The 25,074-nt window shown below is 42.7% G+C and overlaps 2 protein-coding genes across 2 annotated transcripts in view; one reads left to right on the top strand and one right to left on the bottom strand.

Moving 5' to 3' along the window:
• Window positions 1-3,952, top strand: part of cftr (CF transmembrane conductance regulator) — a 36,594-nt gene extending 32,642 nt beyond the window's left edge. The window contains exons 25-27 of the mRNA XM_031865609.1: window positions 179-351; window positions 1,312-1,417; window positions 2,769-3,952. Of these exons, the coding sequence (XP_031721469.1) occupies window positions 179-351; window positions 1,312-1,417; window positions 2,769-2,984 (495 nt within the window). The 3' untranslated portion in view covers window positions 2,985-3,952. The remainder of the gene's footprint in view (window positions 1-178; window positions 352-1,311; window positions 1,418-2,768) is intronic.
• Window positions 3,953-5,100: 1,148 nt separating this feature from the next.
• cttnbp2 (cortactin binding protein 2) overlaps window positions 5,101-25,074 on the bottom strand; it is a 59,044-nt gene continuing 39,070 nt past the window's right edge. The window contains exons 5-21 of the mRNA XM_031857033.1: window positions 24,104-24,253; window positions 22,085-22,285; window positions 20,558-20,675; window positions 20,020-20,310; window positions 17,954-18,049; window positions 14,930-15,009; window positions 13,423-13,509; window positions 12,276-12,375; window positions 11,786-11,956; window positions 11,077-11,249; window positions 10,797-10,975; window positions 10,175-10,416; window positions 9,866-10,057; window positions 9,224-9,275; window positions 9,036-9,135; window positions 8,005-8,112; window positions 5,101-7,316 (exon numbers count right to left, since the gene is read on the bottom strand). Coding sequence (XP_031712893.1) covers window positions 7,014-7,316; window positions 8,005-8,112; window positions 9,036-9,135; window positions 9,224-9,275; window positions 9,866-10,057; window positions 10,175-10,416; window positions 10,797-10,975; window positions 11,077-11,249; window positions 11,786-11,956; window positions 12,276-12,375; window positions 13,423-13,509; window positions 14,930-15,009; window positions 17,954-18,049; window positions 20,020-20,310; window positions 20,558-20,675; window positions 22,085-22,285; window positions 24,104-24,253 — 2,643 coding nt within the window. The 3' untranslated portion in view covers window positions 5,101-7,013. The remainder of the gene's footprint in view (window positions 7,317-8,004; window positions 8,113-9,035; window positions 9,136-9,223; window positions 9,276-9,865; window positions 10,058-10,174; window positions 10,417-10,796; window positions 10,976-11,076; window positions 11,250-11,785; window positions 11,957-12,275; window positions 12,376-13,422; window positions 13,510-14,929; window positions 15,010-17,953; window positions 18,050-20,019; window positions 20,311-20,557; window positions 20,676-22,084; window positions 22,286-24,103; window positions 24,254-25,074) is intronic.

The raw sequence follows: 25,074 nt of genomic DNA, 5'->3' as shown, positions 1-25,074 counted from the left end.
GTCTCTAAATGAAGCTGCAGCGTCAGTAGAATGAAAACTTGTCTTTTAACTAAATGTTTCAGGTTTAAACCAGATTCTCTTTCAAGCATGTTTTTGTGAGTGAACCACAGCTCCTCGTCCTCCGTGATGATCAGCTGAGTGGACCCCTGAAGTAAAAATCTGTCCCGTGTGTCGTCAGGTGGGCTTGAAGTCGGTGATCGAACAGTTTCCAGATAAGCTGGACTTCCAGCTGGAGGATGGAGGCAACGTGTTGAGCAACGGACACAAACAGCTGCTGTGTCTCGCCCGCTCTATCCTCAGCAAAGCCCGCATCCTGCTGCTGGACGAGCCCTCGTCCTACCTCGACCTCATGTCAGTATGAAGGCCCACACTCTCATCTCCCTGTGTGTGTGTGCTGTTAGTTATAGTACATTACAATCTTCCACTGCTCTATATTTGATTCAAAATGCAGCTTTACTTTACTCTAAACGGCACATTCACATTGTGCCGTTTAGAGGTGAACTAAGAAGAAAGTGGCTAAAATGTGATTCTTGTTCCACAACCTGTGCACTACTTTTTAAATATGTTTTTGTACAGACAAAAACCCTTTTGAGTTAAATGTTCTCCGCAAAAATATCTTTTTGTCACGACCCATAAATGTGAATGTAAAGAATAGAAAATATTATGTTGCTGATTTTGCTTGTAACTTCATTTATATATACTGTATATAAATTTAGCAAAACGTTGATGGTTTAATGCGTCACAAATGTCAAACTTTAGACTCAGGTCTCTATTTCATGTCCCTAACAGATCGATTTAGGGTTTATTAATAAGAGCCCTTGAAACAGCGTCGTCATCCTGCCTGTTTAACCAGTGTCTCTTTGATATTTGTCTTTTCTTTTGTGGACAGTTTAGAAGCTTAAATCTAAAGAAACGTTGCTCCTACTGCGACACTTAAACACAACTGATACCTCAGAGTGATCGAGGGTTTAAGTGTTTTTCTTTTGTGGCAGTAGAAATCACCCACATCCCACATGTGTGGTGCTCCCTGTCACTGCATATGGTGACAATCTAAGTACTTACAGTAACTCTGTGTGTGTGTATCCAAACATATGTGCTTAGACACACACACACACACACACACACACACACACACACACATAAATAATGGTAAATGAAGCCTATAATGAGCACTCTAGTTTAACCCGCGGCCAACGCTGCCTTAAACGGGAGCAGAGCGCTAAAGCTAATGTGCGTTAGCAGTGGAGAGAGACGGCCTTTGATGATGAAGATGATGATGACGGTGGTGTGTGTGTGTCTGTGTGTGAGCAGAACGCTGCAGGTCCTGAGGAAGACACTGAAGCATTCGTTCTCCAGCTGCACCGTCATCCTGTCAGAACACAGAGTGGAGCCGCTGCTGGAGTGTCAATCCTTCCTGGTAACTAGTTGGATAAAACATGGATTTTAATGATAAAATCAGTTTAAAAACGTATTAATCTCGAAGGAAATTCTTGTGCCAGAAACTATAAACACTATTTAAATGTTTATATCTATCAGACAGAACTCCATCCCTGTATGTTGGTTGTGGTTCTGTACACCTGTGTGTTTACATGTTAGTAACGTTAGAGCCCCGCCCCTTCCTGTTGACCACCATTGGACCTCATTCCCGTTTGAATTGTGCCGTGAATTACACTAATTATGTTATGTTAATAAGATCAATTTTTGCGAGTCAAGAAAGTTACATTTTGTCATTAAACTGTAAAAGTATAAGTCTGCAACAGTACGTAATTAGAAAGATTTAACGCCCAAAATTGGCGGGAGCTGCGGGCGGAACCGACGTCTGTCTCTGAAGCTACGGTTCCTGTGTGTTTTGGTTTCGTACCGCGATTCTACAACAACGGGTCTCACTCTTTAGCTAACTTACTCAGCTAGCTAAGTACCTCCAATCGTTGGCTAGCTTGCAAAATAATCTTTTAAATTGTAAAACATATCTGTGACTCATGGCACAATTCAAACGGGTTAAAAACAACAAAGATTGTCTCCCCGTTGACTCATTTCCCAAAATAAGGCCCCATGGGGGACACCGGAGATGGAAGGACTTCGCCTCTCCGTACTATTCCACATGGTTACATTCTCAAGAACACACCAAATAAATGACACTTCACTGGTTCAACTCCCGAGAACCTTTGTCTCAGCTCATCTCTTGTTTGTCTTTTAGACTTTGGAAAACTTTATTGACCCCAAAGGGACAGCCCAGTAAACGCTAAACATAGTGGAGACACAATTAAACACAGAACAACAGAGACAACAACAAAACAACCATGCCTTTGAATACAAAGGCATGGTTGTTTACACGGCTGTCACTCTACTGTAAACTCTGATAGGCTAAGTGAAAGAAAAGAAATTGTTTATCTTCAGATCGTCTGCATTGAACCCGGCACTAAAGTTCCTAGCTGCTTTTCTTCAGTGGAAAACGTTTGTCATCCAACAGAAGAAGGTTCCACACAGTTTACACACATCCTGTACCGCACACACAAACACCAGCTGGGTGTGTTTGTTGTTGCTGTGGTTGTAGAGTGCACCTAATGAAGCTTTAAAGTGAATATTTAATGTTTTTCTAGAGCATCGGTGTGATTTTTAAAGCAGTCAAACCAACTAAAGGCCATTAGTTTGAGCCGCTCGTGAAGTTGTTCCTATAAAACCTGGAAAATAGTTCCCTTTCATTTTTAAATCTTAGAAAACGCTCGTTTGGAGATGCAGCTGACTCTCCTTTCCCCTCCTCTGTGCAGATGATCGAGGGCAGCTCCATGAAGAGCTACGACTCCATCCAGAAGCTGCTGAATGAGACGAGTCACCTGAAACAGGCCATGAGCCCCGCCGACAGACTCCGCCTCTTCCCGACGGTTCACCGCCTCAACTCTAGCAAGAGGGCGCCGCCGCAGACCGCCAAGATCTCCTCGCTGCCGGAGGAGGCTGAGGACGAAGTCCACGACACTCGCCTCTAGACGGCCAGACACACACACACACACACACACACACACACACACACACACATACACACACAGTATAATGTACACATGCAAATTAGCATGTTGTAGAGACACAAGCACAATTAAAAAATAGCAAACATCTGGCTACACACACACACACACACAGCTGTTAACTTTCACATACGTAAGCTGATGTAAGCAGCTAATTCATTGAAAGTAAATTCACACTAATATAATTTGTGATGAGGATGATTTTAAAAAGTGTCTGTAATGGTTTGAGTGTTTGAATCCGGTGAGTTCAGTGCAGAACGTGGAAGCTTAAATTCATATTATGTAACATGTGCAGAGCGACATGGTTAGACGTAATGAGCAGATAACAACAGGTCCTAAACTCTGAGTGACTAAACTCTTTCTTGAACCGTTTAAAGTGCCTTTGCAGGTTTCAGTCGTGTTGTTCTTTGGGAAGCTGGACAGCCTGCGTCTGATAATCCTCAAAACGTTTCTCCTCGAACTCCGTGAATAGTTTGCTTTGAAAAAGCATGAATTGCATCGTAGTTAGTTTTTATCTTGCAAATTTGTTTTTAAAAAACCTTGTATTGGTTTGAATTAAGGGACTTTTACTTTGTAAGAAAATGTTTCTTTTTGTTCTGAACAACCAGCTACTTTTTCACTTTTCAGCCTCTTTAGATTGTTTAAAGTCGGACTGAACACAGAAGAGCCGCCGCTGTAGAAGTCTGACTCAGTGAACGTATCTTGTACGATCACAAAGTGTGACTGTGAGAGCTCATCAGTTAGCTTCAGGTAGCTAGTAGGAATAAATGATGTTGCACATAAAGACATGAACTAAAAAGTCTGATGCTGATACTAAGCCAGCTTGTTCTCCATGTCAGCCTCTGTCCACACTAAAGGGCGACTCCTCTGGTTGTATAGAAGTCTATGAGAAAATGACTCTACTTCTCTCTTGACTTATTACCTCAGTAAACATTGTAAACATGAGTTTATGGTCTCAATCTCTAGTTTCAAGTCTTCTTCAACACAGCATGATGTTCATTTAGTACATTATGGTCCATTTAAACCTTAGTTGTTTCCTGTGAAGATGGAAGTTTATTTTGAAAAGACAGTATGCATGTAACAAGCGAAAACAGACTCATGTTGCTGGACTTTTGCAGGAAAAATGCACGAAAAGTGAGGAGTAATATTTCGTAAGATATCAATAAAACAGGGATGAATTTATATCATTGTATAAAGAGAGTGACATGAGAAGATTAATCTCATGTCTGTAAGTTAAATCAGCTATAATCACTATTTTAAAGTGATTAGTGACTCGTCTAAAACATTTAAAAAAGGAATAACTTCAATATAATCATTCTATACACTGTAGCTTCTTTACATTCTATTAGAATGTAAAGAAGCTAAATTGTTGCCTATTCTTTTCTTTTCTTCCCACAAGAATGTAATTTTGTCAGGTTGATAAAAAAATGTCACTTTACTTCCTGACATTATTGTTACTTCAAACAGATCATTTAGGGCGGGGCTACACAGTGATTGACAGGTCTCTACCATGGCGTTGTCTGGTCTGGGAGTTGTCCGTGTTTTCGTCTTACAACTTGAACTCTTTCACAGTTTGTTTTCAGTTCATAAACGTTAATTGTAAGATGTCTGGTCGCCTAAAAATGTTTTGTTGTACTTTGAAGCTCAGTCTACAGCTTACGCAAATATATCTTTTTCAAACGGATATTTTCACCTTTTAAAGTATAATTCTGTACTTTCAGTCAGTAGGTGGTGATTTAGGGCTACGTCAACGATAAGACTTCTACAGTGGCTTCATGTGTGTTTTATTGAAGTAGTTGGTTAGTCAGTGTTCAACACACACACACACACACACACGGACATCATTGGGGACTCAGAGACCTTTATTTTTCTATCTGTATGCACTTTAGAGACACCCTGAGGTACTCAGCAGCTTCAAGGACACAGTTCTTCTTCCTTTTAATTCCTCCGTAGAATGAAGCTGTAGATGTAGAATTGTGACCTTTTGTTAACAAAACACTCTTTTTACTTTAATTATTCCGCCTCTGTTACTCGATGAATTATAGAGAAGACGCTAATTCATTAAAGAAAAGTACATTTTCTATTTGAAATATATATTTTTTCAGAGCCGCTGCTGTACAAACGCAAACATTAACAAGTTCAAAGTTTTGTCTTTACTTTCCCTCTGAAACTGGAAACTGTTTAAGATCTTCTAACATCACTTTATCTTCTCGTGTGTTGCTCCTTTCATGCTGTGTAATAGTTTTGTAAAGCAGCGATGAAGGTACCGCGGACAAAAGCCTCGATATGTGAACTGTGACAGATTCTGTTCTTTTTTTTTACAGAGTAAATGAAGAACAAAGTTGTTTCTTACTCATAGGAAAGGGACGCAGACGTCCAAAAACAATGTATAAATGTATTTGTTCAATCAACTATATTTCCAGTAAAACTATAAAGATTTTAAGAACGTCGTCATGTTTTTGTCATTTGTGTTAAAAGCCGGAGAAGTTAAAGGAAAACTCTATTTTATTTTTTGGGGTCTTGTTTGTGGTTTACATGAACAATTTCTACTCTAAATGCAACAGTATGTAAAAAAAACATATTTTACCCACAAAATGATACAAACTGACTTCAGAAGCTTTCACAAAGACATATTCTTTCTGTAGGTTTCTCTCCATCTGTAACTTATCTTTAACGACACCGATGGTCGTTAAGAGAACTGCAGTCAGCCTCCTGTTGCTTGTGTGAAATGTTTAAACTTAATCCAACAGAAACGAGTCCGGCTGAGGATAAACTGGAATCATATTACGTTTAAAAACAAAACAACTATGATCAGATTCATGATTTATTTTAATACAAGAACACAAAGGGGGATTTAAAAGAATAAAAAGGAGTCCGATGGGGATTTCTAACAGTGCCATTTTAATGTTTGTGCTTGAAAGACAGTTCTATAAACTCCAAACAGCTATCGTACACATCAAAATCAGAGGCTGACTAGAATCTCTCCTGTACATATGTAGAGATATATATTTATATATATACTGTATATAAACACGTCCGCTTCACGTAAAACTTGTCCTCAAGAGTAAGAGCGAGCACAGTGGTGATGGAAAGCAAAAAGGACGAAAAGAATAAAGTATGAATTACACCGTTGGGCTTAAATGACAGGCATTTAAAATCTTTATTATGGCTTACAGTTGATAGGACGTCCTGTGTTCATACAGTTCTATTACTTATTGCCACAGCGCTGTCACTCTGAAACAAGTGACGGGTTCAGAAACAAACTCCTTTTACAAACACTATGTACACATTTCAGTTGTTTTTTTTTTTTCAGCAGTTTAGCTTTAAGGTTTCGTCACTGTACAAGCATCATACGTCACGTACACCAATCTATAGAGCATTTAAACGTACTAATTCTTATGTACAAATATATTTGGTAAAACCCTGATTCATTTCAACAGTATTTAAACCAACCTTGCAACTATTTAAAGATAAAACACTTGAATATCTCAAAATACTTAATAGCAAAAAAAGAAAAGAAATTAAAATAAAATAAAAACCTGCTTGTTTCTTCTTCTTTGATCCAAAAACACTTTTCACTAAAAAGGTAACACCTTCAGTTACTCTTCGATGGCCTTAAAGCAGTAGTACGAGCACAGTATTTCACTTTAAGTACACAGAAATACTGTGTCAGTACTGTTCTGAGGCAGTTTCCACCATTTAAATACTTTCTATCTTCTACACTGTCCCGTAATAATCTGCAGGTCGATACACTGGAATAAGGCAACAGTTAAGTAACCTCTCGTTTTTTTTCACCCCCCATTTAAAAGTCTTACCAAACCAAACAAATACTTCAAATACTGTGATATAATAAAACTATGGTCCCCAAGTACACATACAGTGCAACAAGTACGGATAACAAGTACAAATACTAAAAGTCAAAGGTCGTCAGGTACACAGTCTGTACACCATGGAGGGAGGTTTTCACAGCGGAGTCAGAGGAGGAGGAGTCGTCTACTTGTTGTTGTTGTGTTCATGCAGGTCTCCGTGGAGGATCCAGATGTCCTCGTGTGATTGGTTGTTTTCGTTGATGTTGTTGTGGTAGTCGTAGTAGTAGTTGTTGTTGCTGCCTGGAGGAGTCGGCTTTGTTCTGCTGCTGGAGGAGGAGGCGGAGCTGGAGGCTCGTGTCTGCTGCCCCCTGCTGCTCGGGACGGGGAGCTGCGACTTTGCGCGAGAGCCCGAACGCCGGTCGCTCGTCTGGACGGACGATGTCGGGACGGATGTCTGGCTGGAGCTGCTGCACCGACGGGCGACAGTCTGCACAAAGAAACACAGAGTTTGGTGAGTGGGAGCAAAGTTTTACTCCTTTACAATCAAGAAGAATCAGAATCAGAATCAGCTTTATTGGCTTCCATGTGAAGCAGATTTATTTTAACTTGTCATTCATATTCTATCGTAACCGGTCATATTTTTTATATTTAAATTAAGCTTTTCATGTTAATGTGCTGTCAAAGTCCTTATATATGCAAACATACAATGAACTGTTTCTGATTCTCTCATTTAAATCAATAACTTAAGTATACGATCCATATTTTGTAATTACTTGTCTAAGGCAGACATGAGTCTGGTGGTCTGAACAAGTTTAATTTTGTTCAAAAATAATTCATAAATTCAACTACCTCATTAGTAACAAGCTGAATTATAGCGTCAGTTTGCTGCAGCACCAAAACAATGAGCTCAAAGACGTCTCTGTAAAGTACAACCTACGAAGCTGCAACAATGACGTATTTCAGTCCTGGACGGGTCAATTATGTGTGAGGTGACACCGAAACACACAAGACACATGATTAAGTGTTGTATAAAAACAATCGCACACATTCAATACATTCAAACAATGACTTGAATCTGTGGGACAACATGCACACAGATTAAACACAGCAGCAGCTATTCATGTCCACGCTGAGCTGTCAATCATTGATGTACATGTTTTTTGTTTTTGTCTCACCGTCTGCAGTCGCTGCTGGACGGCGGTTTCCTGCTCGGCCGTGTGCGGGGGCGTCCCCTCACTGGGAGAGCTGGAGAACAGGATCAGGTGGTCTTTGGTCTGAGAGATCTGCCAACGTTAAGAGGAGCCTCCTGTGAGTGTTCGACAGGTGAGGACTGACATCATTTAAATTACACGGTGGGATGGTGGTGAGCCGGTGTCATCAGAGTCATGCAGGTCGGAGATTTAGGGGATTAAAACTGATAACCAATAATTTAGAAACAAAGCTGTTAAGAGATCATGTTGTCGTTTGCATTGCTCAACAATTGTCTTTCATCAGAACGCCTCTTAAACAGCATTGAAGTCATCTTTAGACACTAAACTCTAATCTCAGACGAATGAAATACTAAATCATCAGATTTTAAAGAACTTTTTTTTTTTAAAGAAACTGTACATTTCAAGACTCAAAGGCCCAAATCAACCAGATAAATACGTCTGAAGTCCTCACACAGGAGCTACTTAAAGATAGTGTCACCACCATGCAGGTGAAGAGCCCCACACACACACATGGTCTCTATATGTGGAAGAGTGACAGCGATGAATTTAAGTCCCACGAACAAAACATGTGACCTAAAAGCATCGACGGCAGCGTCATTAAGACCCGAGTGGCTTCTGAACTGTTTTGCAAAGACTTTTATTTTGTATCGAGCTGGATGACAGAGACGCACAGCGGTAGTCAGAGCTACATCTGTATGTATTAGTCCGTCATTACATTCAGGATATTACAAAGGATTAATGCTCAGTCCTTTGTTTGCACTTTACATTAAATAAAACACTGAATTTAAACTGCTTTTATGCTACATGGACATCATTATTATTATTATTAAAAAACAAACAAATACACACTTTAATGAAGGTTTATAAAAGATATGGAAAAGAGCAGATCTTTGCAGATTAAAAGAGTGAATTACACACAGACCTGCTGTCAGAGAGAGAGAGAGAGAGAGAGAGAGAGAGAGACACAGACAGACAGACAGACAGACAGACAGTACCTTGCTGATGTCCGGCTCTGACTTGCTGGAGCACAAAGTCTGCAGCTCTCTGATTAAATCTGTCTCGTCGTCAGAGAACACAGACAGACCTGCAGGCTCCCTACGAACAGTGAAAGTCTTATTTTAGTTTTTCAAAACACAGACGTGTAGCATCTCAACATGCTAACGATCGCTAACGGAACACACACCTCTGGGCGTCGCCGTTGTTGATGAAGCTGACGTCAGTGCTGGACAGTGAACCTGCAAACACATGTGAACAAACGTGACTTTAAAAAAAGGGTCAGTTCACTTAAACCACAATCACATATTTTACACTCCAGGAATCTGTGCATTAACCTGAGTAAGAGGGACGCTGTGAAGCCTGTCAAACAACGCCCACTGGTGGATACAGCACAGGACCCTCAGAAATCCACATTTCTACATGTAGTCTGTCCCCTTTAAAGAACCTGAACGCAGCTGAAGAATGCACCCTTGTTTTATTAATGGTGCGTTCAGGCGGTCCTGTAAAGTCAGGAATTATCACATGTTGTCTTGGAAAGTTGCAGGATGTAAATAATGAAATCCAGGATTTAACTGCACTTTGTTTATGACTCTGAAATCTAACTTATATGGATTTAGATGTTTCTATTCACCTGGTACCAGCTGTTATTCATTATGTCTTGAAGTGAAACGTTACATCATGTTCATGTTAATGCTTCTTACACTGCAGTTGTTCCTTACACACCGTGTCTTTTACTTCAATTATCTGCAGGGCACAGCTTCCTGGTCATTCAGAGGACCCAAACCCCTGAAGGTAACCCACCGATGCTCTAGCAGAGCAGCCTTCTTACCCTCTCTAAAGGAACCGCCTGAGCTCCAGCTCAAGGCGGGGCTTCCCTTCTTCCGAGGACTGGTGTTGGATCGTCTCAACTTGCCGCTGTCCCGCCCCTTTCTACCTCCTCCGTTGCCACTTGCTTTATAGCAGCCGATGGCCGACAGAGGGAAGGTCCCGCCCCGAAACTCCAGCAGATACCTGTCGATCTCTGCAGGAGATGATGAGGAAAGAAAAATACACATCAGTATCGTTTTATGTTGTACATTTTCTTTTCTATTCTCCAGTAGGAGGAACCGTCTTCATCACGTGTGATGAGAACACGCACCGTGTCGAGGCAGCGGGCAGCCTTGGAGAACAGCCTTGTTGACCAGGATGCTGAGAGCGGCCTTCACCACGGCCTGCTGCCCGGCGGTCAAGCCACAGCTGCTAGGAGACGATCGCTGTGATGAGGAAGAGGAGGAGGTGCTAGAGAGGGAGGAGGAGCAGCAGCGCTTGGCTGTTACCCGCGAGATGATGGCTTCTTCTACGCGGGGGACGACCACGGCGTTCCAGAGCCGAGACAGCCACCTGTAAACGCACAGATACACATTAACCTCAGAGTCAGGCTGGATGTGATCGAAAATGTCACAACAAATACCAGAAAATAGTATGTCAGAAAAAGTCACCAAAAAGTCATAAAAAAGTCATTAAAAAGTCACAGTATAGTATGTCGAAAGTCATAAAAAAGTCATAAAAATGTCCTGATAAAATGTGTCATAAAAATATGCAGGCTTGTCTGCAAATTGGACCTAACCAACACAGCTTCTAGCCTGTGTCTGCTAACACAGCTTCTAAACAAAACCTGGTTGCTTTATTAAGTGGGAAACGTGCAATTTGATATATCACAAACACACACACACAGTAACATATACAAACACACACACACACACACTAACATATACACACACCTGACGACTGCCTGTGTGTTGTTCGGGACCACGGGGCAGGACAGGAAGAGCTGCGGGCCCAGCAAAGCCTCGTGGGTCCCCAGACGGGACAGACAGGCGTTGAGCTGCTGCCACACCTGGTTCACCCACAACACACACCGCTCCATGACGCCAGCAGGCGACCAGACTCCAGTGCCCATCTGGAGGAGGTAGAGGAAGGGATACAAGTTGTTTTTTCTCCATGTATATATTTACATGTATATACACGTCGTCTGCAGCTGGGACTAAACCTCGCACCGACCTTATGGAGCAGCTTTCTGCGGAGGTGTCTTCCCAGCAGGCCGTGCAGCGGCTCCTGGTCCCAGCGCAGCGTCACCCAGCGGAAATGCTGCTGGAGGCGGAGCTCCGAGCCCTGCAGGCGGGGCTTAGTCAGCGTCGCAATCAGGAAGCTGCCTTCGTGAAAGCGGTGGGGACCTGAGGGACAGAAAGTGGATTCATCTTCCATTATTTAGTCAAACATTTATTATAAGATGACGCTCACACACAGTTTTACAGAGGGGCAGTTTATCTCACTACTAAGCACACTTTCTGTATATTTGTTAAACTTTTTTTCGCGTTATTGTTATTCTGCGGTTTTATTTTAAATATTAAAATGTTAATATCAGATTCTAATCCTGGATAGAATCTGCGTAAACATGACGACCCACATGTGAAAGGTTTAGCAGGACATAATACAGAACTTTATCTTTGGTAGAATATGGCAACATGAATTGTATTTAAAGCAGAATAAATGTGATTGGATGTTGAGGTTTTGGGTGATATTAAAGCTGCAATGTTGTGTCTCTTCTCCTCCACAAATAAATCAGGTTTTAATATTTTAACGTTGCTCTCAAATAAAGAATAAAAACATAATGACACAACATAAGTCTCTAGTAGTAAACATTGAGACTATAATGCTATGATTACTGCACAGTGAGGCTTTGAACTAGCCCGGCTGCAGCGAGTCGTACCGGTGCTGAGGACCAGCGGTGAAGAAGAGCTCCTGTTGTCCAGACTGGGGCAGAGGTCTCCCAGCAGGCCTGTTAGGGATGAAGCCTTCTCCAGTCCCTCCAGCAACACCACCACACAGGGACCAGGGGGACCGCCTGGCACACCCGAGCCCACCGCCGGAACCAGGAAACCTGAGACGGGGAGAGAACAATGAGATTTCTAATGACAACTAATGGTGAAGTCCCTAATAATCCCCGTGAAGGTACCTTCACGGGGATTTTGTTTCACTGTTCTGCTTCTCTAAAACGTACTGATACAAATAAACATGATGCTGCACGTATTCATACTTATTCTAATGACCACCTAAGTCTGATTAACCCTTTAATGTGAAGAGAAATTTATAATTGTGTAGCATGTCATCAAAATGTGAAAAAAGTCATAATATAGAAAAACCTCATTGTATATATGTATATTATGTGTGTGTGTATGTGTGTGTGTGTGTCCCCCTACCACAGCTGATGAAAGTCTCCAGCAGCTGCTCTTTGGTCAGGCTCTCCTCCACTTCCACCCTCACCACGTCACAGCCGAGCCCCCCCATCTCTTGCTTGGACTGGTGGAGACGAGAGAGACAGAGAGAAAGACAGAGAGAGAGAGAGAGAGAGAGAGACAGAGAGGTAAGAAGGGAGCACGTTGTCATGGAAACAAAGAGAATCTACTACTCTGTGCCGGGAGAAGCAGCGAGAGGAGAATGTGAACGAGCAGAGAGGGCTTCTCCATCCACACCGTGCTATCAGAGAGAGAACAATCTGCTTCCATTGTTCCATTCTTTATGTTTTCAAATGTCGTAGTACATCAGTATATAAACATGTATTCATGTCTACTTGTAGACCTGTAGACATGTCTACTTGTATTCGTATACATGTATGCATGTAGACAGTACTTAACAGACGACATGGAGACAAAAGAACTGAATTCCTACAGATTAATCAAACAGTCATCAGAAGGCCAACAAGCTGTCGTTTATAAGAAGTCATTGTAAATAAATGTACAACCTTGAAACATTAGTTTCATTTTTTAAAGCATTAATATTCACCAGACTACAGACTGAGCACTGCTGTGACTCTAACAGTATGTCATGAAGTTGTACTGTACGAACCATCTCTGACCTGTAGATGCATTGAAGCCACACTGGACCTGCAGTGTGTTTCATCATGCTGTGCTGAGATGTTATGCTGGTTTTACTGTTTGCATCTTATTTCTGTTTCATTGCATCACACTGTGCAACAGAGTCACATTTAACTTCTCTTTAAAACAGGAGGGGGAGGGGCTAATGGATGTTTCCTAAACCTAAAACATTAAAACAATCTCACTTTAAGTGAGTTAGTCAGCTCTCTCCTTCACTCAAGACATCAAAATGAAGCCTGACTTCCCCGGATTAGATAAACACACTACTCTAGTACGACAAGATCGGAGTGAGAGCAACAAATAATCATGATCATCATTTTGACCAAATAACTAAAGTAAAATGTGGTGTTGCAATGGTGCAGCGTCAGGCCTGTGAGCCGGTGGAGCTCACAGTTTGAATAATCCTGTTAAACGTTGCACCTAACGCTCTGTAGCTTCTCGTATCAGCGCTTTGTGAAACTGCCGGACGTACTTTGATACAGCGAGCGACCAGGTTGGCGATGTATTCCTGACAGCTGCCCTCGAGCCCATGAAAGATGAGGTTCCCGTACTGCTCCACCTGGACGGAGAGAGAGAGAGAGAGAGAGAGAGAGAGAGAGAAACAGAGAGAGACAGAGAAAGAGAGAGAGAGAGAGAGAGAGAGAGAAACAGAGAGAGACAGAGAAAGAGAGAGAGAGAGATCGACAGAGAAAGAGAGGGAGAGAGAGAAAGAGAGAGAGAAACAGAGAGAGACAGAGAGAGAGAGAGAAAGAGAGAGAGAGAGAGGAGAAACAGAGAGAAACAGAGAGACAGAGAGAGACAGAGAGAGAGCGACAGAGAAAGAGAGGGAGAGAGAGAAAGAGAGAGAGAAACAGAGAGAGACAGAGAGAGAGAGAGAAAGAGAGAGAGAGAGAGAGAGTGACAGAGAAAGAGTGTCGGATGAAGATCAGGCTGCACTTATATATTAGTATTGTACTATTAGTAGAGTAAAGATCCAAACATCTCCAATAACTTGATCCAATTAAAACAAAGATTAGCTCATTTAATATGCTGAATCACTCGCCACCAAAAGAAGAAAAACATAAATGAGATTTTTTATTTTGTCAAACTTACACTTTTCAACTATTTTGTGTTGACAATCAAATGAAGGACTTTGTTCCCAGAGGAACGGATAACTTAGTCTGTGAACCACCGACTTAAAGCATAAACTAAACACCTGAAATAAAATGTAACGCGATCACGAACGAGCGGATGAATAAAGAGCTGCTGTATTAAGAAGAGAATAAATTATACTCTACATATGTACTAAAATACTATGTACTAAAACAGCTTTACTAACTTACTCTCAGTTAATTTAACGATTAGTTGAAATCAATAAGAATAAATGTGTTGAATGTCCTTCCTTTTATTATATTATTGTAAATAAAATTGATTAACTGGGAATAAAACATTGATTTATTAATAATAGAACTGTTGCAGCCCAAACTTCCATAAGAAATCGGTTGCATGGCGATGATCTAAGCCGTGAAACATACGTCTCTGTGTGGAGACTCTCTGAGGATTAAAGCGTCAGCTTACTGTCACAACAATAAACCAGTCGTGAAGAAGACTCAAAGCTTTGAATCTGAGCCACGAGATGCTCCTGTTCCTGTTTCTCTTTGATGTTTCCATCATCGACTGTTTTATTGCTCTTGTAAAAATGTAAATCTGTTATCTTGATTTCCACTCAGCTCTCGCTGCTTCACCTCGACACGGCCAGCAGGGGGCGCTGCAGCTGTGGAGCTTCAATCCTCACTTTGCTTTCATCCCACCATCACTTCGTCTCCCAGTCTCTCTCTCTCTCCCTCCCTCTCCCTCTCTCCCTCCCTCTCCCCCTCATGCTTTCTCCCCCCCCCTCTCGCTGCCCCCCCCCCCCCCCCCCCCATATCTATTTTTTGACGTCTTACTCATCTAATCCCCTCAATCCCTCGCAGCACTCCTTTGTTGTGTGTTTTTCGTACCAGGCGGACGTAGTTGTGCAGCAGCGGCAGCGGGAAGAGGTGTTCCAGAGCCAACTCATCGAGACACGACTCAGACAGGCCTGTCAAAAACACACACACACACACACATGCACACACACACAATAAATCCTCAAACCCGCTCTGGTTTACATGCTCAGTGTCAGCGAACAACCGCGAGCGCCGACTCCTCCGTGACATCACACAGCTGCAGAGCTCAAGGTGCCCTTTAAACTCCAGAGGTTGAACAGCTGTTTGTCCTCAGGTGATCTTCAGCTTGAGATGAAGTCATAAATCTGTCACTTCACAGCTCGTAATGCTTCTCTATCAGTGACAGGTGTTAATCTGCTTCCTCATCTCTCACCAAAGATTCTCATTAAATGGTTTTCTTCAGATTGTCACATAATTATTTCTGAACATTCATTTTGAAAGCTTTTTTAAAATTCTTTAAACACCGGTAAACATTAATTTGAGATGTCGAGTAACTAATTACTGCTTCAAAATCTTATTTCAAACCTTCCTGGTAATGTGTAATGAACAATGTGTTGTGTTCACTTGTTTCAAATGCAAATAATGTTTGTTGCAAGAATACGGTATAACTTCGATCCCCCGGATCCTCCCGTCTGCGTGTGGAGGAGTCCAAGAAGCGTTATTATTATGAATCCCACTGCTCGTCTTGGACAGAGCCGCCCCGCGTAGCTGCTTCAGGTTAGTCATTAACGATAGCTGAGAGTCAGGAGAGCTGATCGGTCCGGGGCGTAGGACCCGAACGAATCAGGTCACCGGGACCTCAGCGTGCACGGAAGGCCCGGCCAATCCCTGCGCTTCAATGCTGCACAGGGCGGGTCTTGCCAAGAAGAGCAGTGGGATTCATAACAACGTGTCCAAGATACTGAACTTTAAAGCTAAGTCTTGAAATTGAGTCAGCTTGTCAGGATCTGCTCTATTTCCCACTGGAACGCACGTCAACTCTTCCAGATAAGCACAGCACTCTGACTACTAGTCCATCTTTTCACATTTAATGGGAATGTTTGATTAGTTTTCTGGGACCAACTCACCATTTCTTTTACTAATTGTGGAGAAACTGGAGACAGAATTCTGAAACAGTTATACATTCTGTGATTTGTTTGTTTCTTCACCACCATCTTCCAGCTGAACCATGTGTGCTCTGATGAAGCTCCTTCAGCCCAAAAGCTAAAATAAAGTGCACTCTGCATCGATCTAAGTGTATGTGTGAGATATCTATTCTATCAGTGTTGATCACACCCAAAAAAAACATTATTGCACCCTGATGTTTCCTCTTTGTCTCCATCTTCCTGGGAACAACTACGAGACAACTATGTAACACGATATTCATAGGATGTCGCCTGGAAAGAACTATTTAAAGTAATTAAGTACTAATTAGAGGGGAAATGGAGACGGTATTCATATACACCTCTAATTAACTGTCATATTAGTCTAGAGAGTCTTTTATTAAGTGCACAGCAGGTCAGCTGAACGTGGAAAAGTTAGGAATTTGTTATAGATGGACTAGTAGTCAGAGTGCAGCGCTAATCTGAAGGAGTTGGACGGACGGGTCGATACGGACGTCTTAGTCAGGACTCCACCAACCGCTTCACTTAACGAGACGTCTTCCGAAAAGACGGGAAGAAAACGAGTACAATGGAGATGAAGGAGGAGACGGAGGAAGGTGCAGAAGAAGGATTGATGAACGAGTGAGAGGAGAGTTTGGCTGCTGCTCAGCCGGATTTTCATGGTGCCGGAATTTTATCCGTCTTTTTCCTCCTGACTCACCGAGACGTGACGTTCACTGGATAAAGCAGCAGACAGTAACAAAGATTATTCCAATAATCTGTGGAGCGTAACGGTCTGCCGCTGTGACTCATCTATAATCATCTACAGCGGTGTCTGAGGAGCTGACCGGGTTCCGAGCTCTTTACTGGTCCCAGTTGGGTCTTTCAAAAATGGTGTTAAAACTAAGAAAAGATCATTTGGATACCGCTGGCTTCAACATTCCTTCACCGACAGATCTGAACACCATCAAATCATTTGAACAGATCATTCTTAAAAGATTAAAAAAGTAAAGTTTTGCCCGGTTGGAGAGACAGTTGTCCAACCAGAGCTTTGTAGGCCGGATTAAGAATTGGGAAGTCTTCTTTATACGTAGCTAACAATCGAGCTACATCCATGAAAAATGTGCTGCTGTGCAGGTTGTTGTAAGTCAACAACTCCTAAATCCACCATAGACTGAGAAGTGGACGTAGCCGGCGGAAACTTTCGGTTCTAAAAAGAGAAGCCAATGAGGAAGTGTCTTCAACCTGCATTCTCTCTAATGTCCAGCAGGGGGCTCTTTCACAGTGTGTTCTCAGTTCATGAAAGATAATTCTAACATTTTTGGTCGCCTAAAAAAATCCAATTCAGCGTTCGGTTGTACTCAGCGTCACTCTTTCGTGTCACTTATGGTTGTAAATAAACAAGATGGCGAGCTGAAGATTCTAACATGGAATCCCACCCGGTGTCCTTGTGCATCCTGTCGCAGCCACGAGAAATGCCCAAAATGTGGCACCACAACCGTCTGTCATTATGTTTTATACTTGAAGAGCAACAAAACGGTGTGTGTTGCATGTGCTTCATCTGGAGCATGGATCTATTTTATCATCAACATACATTCATATACTGTACATGCAGCTCTTTCAGCTTTAAATCGTTTATGTTTCTGTGTGGATGAAGAAAGGTAGACCCTGACCTGCTCTATGTGACCTCGGACCAACAGATTAACTATTTCGATTAATTACGATCATTTATTGATTGAGATTCAGGCTGATTATTAATCAGTCAAAAATACTTATTCTATAAAAATGTCCTGGCCTACATGTTCCCTCCCGGCGCTGTGACTCACGTCCTGGTACATCGCTGCCCACGCTGCACATGCACTCAACCTGATTTCTGAGGCTCTTTCATGCAACACATTTGTTCTGATTCTGGTTTTCTGAGCGAACAGCAGACTCTGGTTTGTCAGGTTTGTACCTTTGAGGCGGAGGGTGATGCTCTGGCTCAGAGGCTTTCGGACCAGGTCCCAGGGGGACAGAGGCAGCTCCTGATCTGGCAACCACTCGGTGTCTCCTGGAGGAGGACAGCAGAGACGGACAGTGAGACGTCATCACAAACACAAAGGTGTGAAACAAACTATAACAAAACAATAATAACAAACAAGAAATACACAGGTATAAAAGGCTTTCTACCTAAAGCACAGAATGTACAACAACGTAAACAAACAGAATATTCTGCTTTTCCTTCTCTGATGTAAGAAGCAGGAGAAGCAGGACGGCTTCTCTCACTGGGGCTCATTAGAGGATGTGTAACGTGATGCATCATGAGAGGAGATTTAGCAATTAAAATGTCTTCTTTAGGAGAGTTGAGCGGGTTTTCTTATTCTTATAATAGCAAACCCAGATAACAGAGAACCAAACCAGTATGAAACCACAGAATACAGTTTGAGAAAAACCATAAGATGCTGGAGAGATTGGAGCTGTGTGTGTTTATTGTTTCCTCCTTCATGATGTCAAACATTGTCTTTAACGAAACAGATGCACCTGGATTCAAATCTGATGGGTTGCTTTGTTTTGTTCTACCTACTGTATCTCACTAGAATGAGGAAGTGTGTGTCATTATATTCTGGTCATGTTCACATCTCACATTCTCTAAAGATAAGTCCTGTTAATTGGTATGTTTTGACTCGGAAATTAGAAACAAATATACCTGCAAAAGGATGTTCACTAAAAATAAATAATCATGATATGAATTATTTTTAAGTCATACCATCATATAAAACTGTAAATATTCTCATTATGAAAGATGGGACCAGTGAAGCAGAGCTGCAACGACTATCAGTGAGTTTTCTTTTATTATTGATTAATCTGCTGATTATTTGACTCATTGTTTGATCTGCACTGAAACAAATCAGATGTTTAGAATTCCTGCTTGATAAAAGCATCCTAAATGATGTATTGATGATCACAGCTGACCTACAGACTAATGGACCAATCATTGCACATCCACAGGGAAGTTTTGGCATTTTTGCTTCTGACTTTGATTCAAAATGGATCGACTGCTCAACTAATGAACTCATAATTTAACTGGAGTATGTTCTCTGTGAAGCTGCTTTCTCGGTCGGGACATTCCTGTTAAGAATCTTAACTGAGTGATATAAAATAAACAAAGCTGGACATCAAATCTGTTGCTGATCGACTGATCGATGAACTGAATAGTTTGGTTGAGCACCAGCTCAACGAGTCACAACTCTCAAGAGGCTGCAACCAAACTGCATGAATCGACACATAGAAGTGGAATGAGACACACCTGCAGACACAAAGACACCAAAGAGCGTCTGCAGTTTGACACACAAGACTGACATTTCCTACCCCCCCCTTCCATCTCATCCATTATGCATCCCTCCTCTGCTGCTGCTGCTTTCTTTCATCATCATCATCATCATCATCACCATCATCACCATCATCACCACCATACCCAAAACACACACACACACACACACACACACACACACACACACCAGTCTGTTACATGTTGTGTGGAAAAGACAGTAAACGTGACACTGAGGTGTAACGAAGAAGAAGTCCTCGCCGAGCACATCGATTTCCTCTTTTGTCAGTCTGTGACTCAGACAGACCTGCACTAGAACACACACACACACACACACACAGACACACGTGTAACTTTAACCCTTTAAACCAGCCTCACCAAACCACACACTGATGACATCTCATCACCAGAAATAAACACACAGACAACACATGCAACACATGCACTCCACACGTGTTCCAACACATTAATTATTCATCGGTTCAGAAGAAGAAGAAAAAAAACAGGCCGTCAGCCGAACAAACACGATCACTCAAGGTGGAAGGAGAAGAAAGATGAGGAGGGAAGGAGGTAGAGAGGAAGGGAGGGGCTGCAAGAGAGGGGAAGGTGTGATGAAAAGGAATGGAAAGAAGCGAGAAAGGAAAGGAGAAGGACGGAGGATGTAGAGGAGAAAAGAGGAGTTATATAAAGGGGGTGGGTACATAAAGACTCACCTATAAGGATGGAGGTGATACTGGCGGGACTGAGGCCGAGCAGTGGGCGCTGCGCCTCTTTCCCGGCCGTCTGAGACTCCCCACAGACGGTCTGGAGGTAGGAGGCGAAGGCGAGGCCGAGGGCGGAGCTCAGCTGACACCAGCGCGTCGACCGGTCGACCGACACGCGGCCCAGCGCCGACCGGCTGCTGGTGACGCCGTTGGCCTCCTCCTCCAGGGCCTCCACGGGACACATGGAGCCCGCTCCTCCTCCACCGGAACACTGGAGACGCACCAGGACCCGGTACGAGTCTGGAGGAGAGCAGAGAGGGACCAGTGAACCCTAAAACCCACGAGCAGGCTTTGAAAAGCATGTTGTCTTTAAATAATCCCAAAAGATGATTGTATATTGTCATATTGCCAAAGTATATTGTCAAAAATAAGAATTATAGCTCAAATAATCAAATTAGATTGGTGTTTAGGAAGCAGAATTCTTCTTTAAGGCATAAAACTAACGAGCAAACACACACACACACACACAGAAGGAGAGGCCACTCACGGAGGTTTTCAAGTAGATCTTTGCAGTCATCAGTGGCCACGTCATGAATAGTGCGATTACACTTATCTCTCCTCTCGATGTCCTGTTCACTGTGGCTGCACAGCACCTCCAGACACTCCTACACACACACACACACACACACACACACACACACACACACACACACACACACACACACACACACACACACACACAGATATCATGAGCACAACACAAGACCAAAAAGCTTTTTTTGGACAGTACAGGGTGTGTGTGACCACATACAGCAGTAGTTGTGCAACAGAAGCTCTCGAGTGCTAATGAACGCAGAGATCGGCGGGCGGTGGTCGTCATTTATATTCATGTCAGACACTCAGGTGAAGTCTCGTCTGGTGTCTCCTGCGTTCATTTGAGCTGGCGTTGCAGCCATCAAGGTCGGCCGTCCCGTTATCCTGACGCCGTGGGGACTGATGGCGGGGCTGGACATTAGTGGAAGTGTATAGGTGTGCATAAAAACATTTGAACATAATATAGACTGCAGTCCAGCAGGAGATCAGTAGTGAAAGCAGGAGGCTGACTTAATGACATTAAAAACATTTAAAGCTGCTTAACCGTTTGTGGCCAGTAGGGGGCAGTGTTGTCGAAAATATCAACCTCTTGATTATTCGATACTAGGCTTCATTTTCTGACGGCCTCTTCTCACTCATGGTGCTGTTTTCTTGTCTTGCTGCGTTTATAATAACATGTTGACATGTTAGAGCCTTCAGTGTTTCCCGGTAAAGACCTAGAAAGACCTGGTCCTGGTGGGACCACTACAGTTTCATAATGAGCCAGAAATATTTTCACACCTCGCAGCAACCAGCCAGAGATTGGTTTGGAAAGGTCAAAGGTGAAGGACCGCTGCTAAAGCGTCAACCTCCGTCGCTGAAAAGTGAAGCCAGCGTGGCAGTGCAAAAAACTGCAGTTCCTCAAACGGCCACTTGAGGCTCCAAAAGCAAGTCAATCCCCATAGACCCCCATGTTAAAATGCAAAACTTAACAGCAGCAATAAACACGTTTACAGCCTGGTGCAGAATAACGGTTTTGGTCTCTTGAGCTAATATATCCGCTCATAACTGTACAGAGGGTGAATTATTATTAAAGTCCCGTCTCGTTTACCATGCTTTTTGCATGTGACTTTTTTTTGCCTCGTCATCAATCACTAATGTGTTATGATAAAATAGTTTACTAGAGCACAAAGTTCATAGATCGAGCCTCATAATGAACCCCTCAGAGTGCACCAGATTGATGCATTTGACTTTTAAAATGTACAAAAATTCAGAGGGAGTGACCATCCTGCAGTCTCACAAAACAACATGTGGGAAACACTGGCTTTGTTATAATAAGTCTATTTATCTTTTAATTAATCTTGGGAGGTACAGTTGGATTATCAGAGCGTGAATCATTAAATGAGGCCAAAACAAAGACCTGAAAGAGGCTGAAAAGCTCACGGTGCATAACTGTGGTTTTTACATTAATATGTAGTCAGTTAATTCATCTCCCCCTCACCTTGAGGCCGAGGGCAGCAGCCATGTGTGCAGCCGTCCAGCCGTCGCTGTTGGCCTGGTTCAGCAGGGCTGCGGGCAGCGCCAGGGTGGCGGGGGGGTCAGGGGTCACTGCGGGGTCGCCCTGAGTTGGGAGGCGGAGGAGGAGACGCAGCGTGTCCACGTGTCCGGAGCGCACGGCCGCGTGGAGAGCCGTGCAGCCGTCCTGCAGAGACGTGAAGGTGATTCCCGTGTTACTTAACTCAAAACTCTCTGAACTGAGGTCCATCGATTTCAATTTAGAGTTTATTATTTAAATATCTTTTGTATCACTAAAGTAGAACTGATGTGATGAACAGAAGAGCAATCCAGGCTCTCGTAAATATTAGAACAAGTATCGTTAAATGCCCTGACGATGCCTTGGTGTTCGAAATATGTTGGCTGTTTTAATGATTTATAGACTATAATAAAGGCTTTTTACTTAAATATGTCCCTCCTCGTTGTAACTTGTTGTAATATTTGGTTTTACCTATTTATCCAGCTTTTCCACTGTTTTCCGAGAGCACCTGAGACGTTTTTAATCATCAGCGATTGAGAACACAGAGCAACTTTGTCTAGCTTCTTCTTCTGCCTCTCTGGTATGAACGTCCCACAATAACTCAATAATAATAATAAAGTCAAGAAAGGTTGGAAACGTTCCACTAATGTAGGTTGAAACTGGGGCGGGTTAGTGTGCCGAAAATTTTTCAGTTCAGACTGATTCATTTCACTGAAAAATGCCCAAAATCCTTTGACGAGAACAAGAGAATCATTTTCGGCCCAGTTCCGAATGCATTTTATGCCTCCGCTCTTACAAAAGTTGTGTTTTCTGCTACAAGATGACGACGACGACGAAAAGAAAAAATGGTTGAAAATGCAAATCAGCTGCAACCTGAATAAACCTGATTACTTTTTAATGTATTCTAGTTTTTTTCAAATCTGTTCAAATATACACAATTAACATTACAGATAATGAATGAGCTGTGACTGTACAGACTGTATTCTGTTGCCCAGGATCAGACCTCCTCCACGTTAAATCGTTGCGTTTGACCCGACACACACGCCGGCCAACATTTTCTAAAAATACGTCGGTGCTGAAGAGGTCAGATATGCTACAGAGATGTCGGCGGCTCCTCTGGCTCTGCAGGGACGCCGGGCTGAATGCGGAACAAAAGCAGGTACAGGAACTAAATATAGGGTTCTCATCGCCTGCTGCCACGGCAACTAACAAGCCCCCTATGGTTACCATAGAGACCCAGACTACATCAATTAGCTGGAACCAATCAGAACGAACGAACCCCCCCAGTAGGAACACTTGGGTGAGAAATGCCAAAGAACTAACGTGAAAGAATCACATTTAGTGGATTTCTTTTAACCTAACATTTGCTCAGAGTAGAACACATATGGGGAAATTAGTAAATGTCTGGAGGATGGACAGTGATTGATTAAATGGCACAAAGATCCATAACGTTTCAATTTCAAAAGTTTTTTTTTTCAGTCTGGAAGACCGGCAACAAAACCAATCGGACTTCACCCGGGCACTTAAACAAAATATACATTTTGTGTCAGAATTGGCGCTTTCTAGCGGCGGGGTTGCAGATTGCAACCATCTGAAACTTCTTCCGAAGCGCGTACAAGGACTCCGGTGGCCGATACGCGAATGAACCACAGCCAGCGTTTGGTCATTCCGATCATAGACGTATGTCGATATAAACATCTCATTCTTAGGTAACAAGAACAATTCTTATCTTCAGGAAACTTACTTCATAATATCATATTCCATTTCTGCCAAAAGATCCAAAAGATTTAAACTCACCTGGGTCTATTTGTACACATAAAAAACAACAACACATTTGTGCCATAACTCAAAATGTAATCATGAAACAAGAATCTAGAGCTGACCTTTATTATTCATGGGGGGGGGGGGTGACATGTTTTCCACCAAGTCAACACATTTAATTCCCTGATGTTTAAATCTGAAGCAGTTCATGAGCAGCAGACTTACTGTGGTGGTACGCGAGCGATCGGCTCCGGCACTCAGCAGGACCCGGACACAGTCCAGCCCCCCCGCCTCGCAGGCCAGGAAGAGGGAGGTCTGCCCCCCCTCCGCCGCCACCAAGTCCACAGCAGCTCCTGCAGACAGCAGCACCTCCACACAGCCGGAGGGGGGGGGGGGGGGGGGGGGGGGGGATGTTATTGGTCAATAATATTTTGTATTGTGAGAAATAAGACTACAACCTTTGGCAAGGATTTTGTATTATTACATTATTATTATAGTTGCATTTGTATCTTATAATAGTTACGTCATTTTCTTCCATCATTCGGAAATATTGATTTTGGCATAAAAATATATTAAAAAGTGAGGCTCAAAACCACATATTCCATCATTCAATCATATACACATATTCTCTCTCCATCCACCCATCTAGCTATCATCCATCTATCCATCCATCCATCCATCTACCTATCCATCTATCCATCCATCCATCCATCCATCCACCTATCCATCCATCCATCTACCTATCCATCCATCCATCTACCTATCCATCCATCCATCCATCCATCCAGAGACAATGAAAGACATCCATCAGCCCTTCAGCCAGTAAGAAGAGAGGAAACCTGAGCCTGTCTGCCAACCCTTTAAAACCCTGAAAAAAAGTGTTTGAAATTTCCACATTCTGTTGTACCTTTGGAGTCACGACCACCAAAAAAAACAAAAGAAAACCTGTTAAACCCATAAAATAAACTGTGTGTGTGTGTGGCCGTGTTTCACCAGTCTTGTGGAGACATATATCAGTTGTGTGGACATGCTTTTTTTGCACATGCCCATAACATAAATCACTACATTGGTGTAAGGGTGAGGATTAGGCTGGTAGTGGTTACGGTTATGGTTCGGGTATGTCTCCAGCAAATTAATGTAAGTCAATGTGATGTCCCCAAAAGTCCTGAAAACACAACTGTGTGTGTGTGTGTGTG

Source organism: Anarrhichthys ocellatus, unplaced genomic scaffold, assembly GCF_004355925.1.
Source record: "Anarrhichthys ocellatus isolate YVR2014 unplaced genomic scaffold, GSC_Weel_1.0 scaffold2, whole genome shotgun sequence".
In the NCBI taxonomy this organism is placed as follows: Eukaryota; Metazoa; Chordata; class Actinopteri; order Perciformes; family Anarhichadidae; genus Anarrhichthys; species Anarrhichthys ocellatus.
Note: the sequence above shows the minus strand (reverse complement) of the source record. Positions and strands in the feature narration are given on the sequence as shown.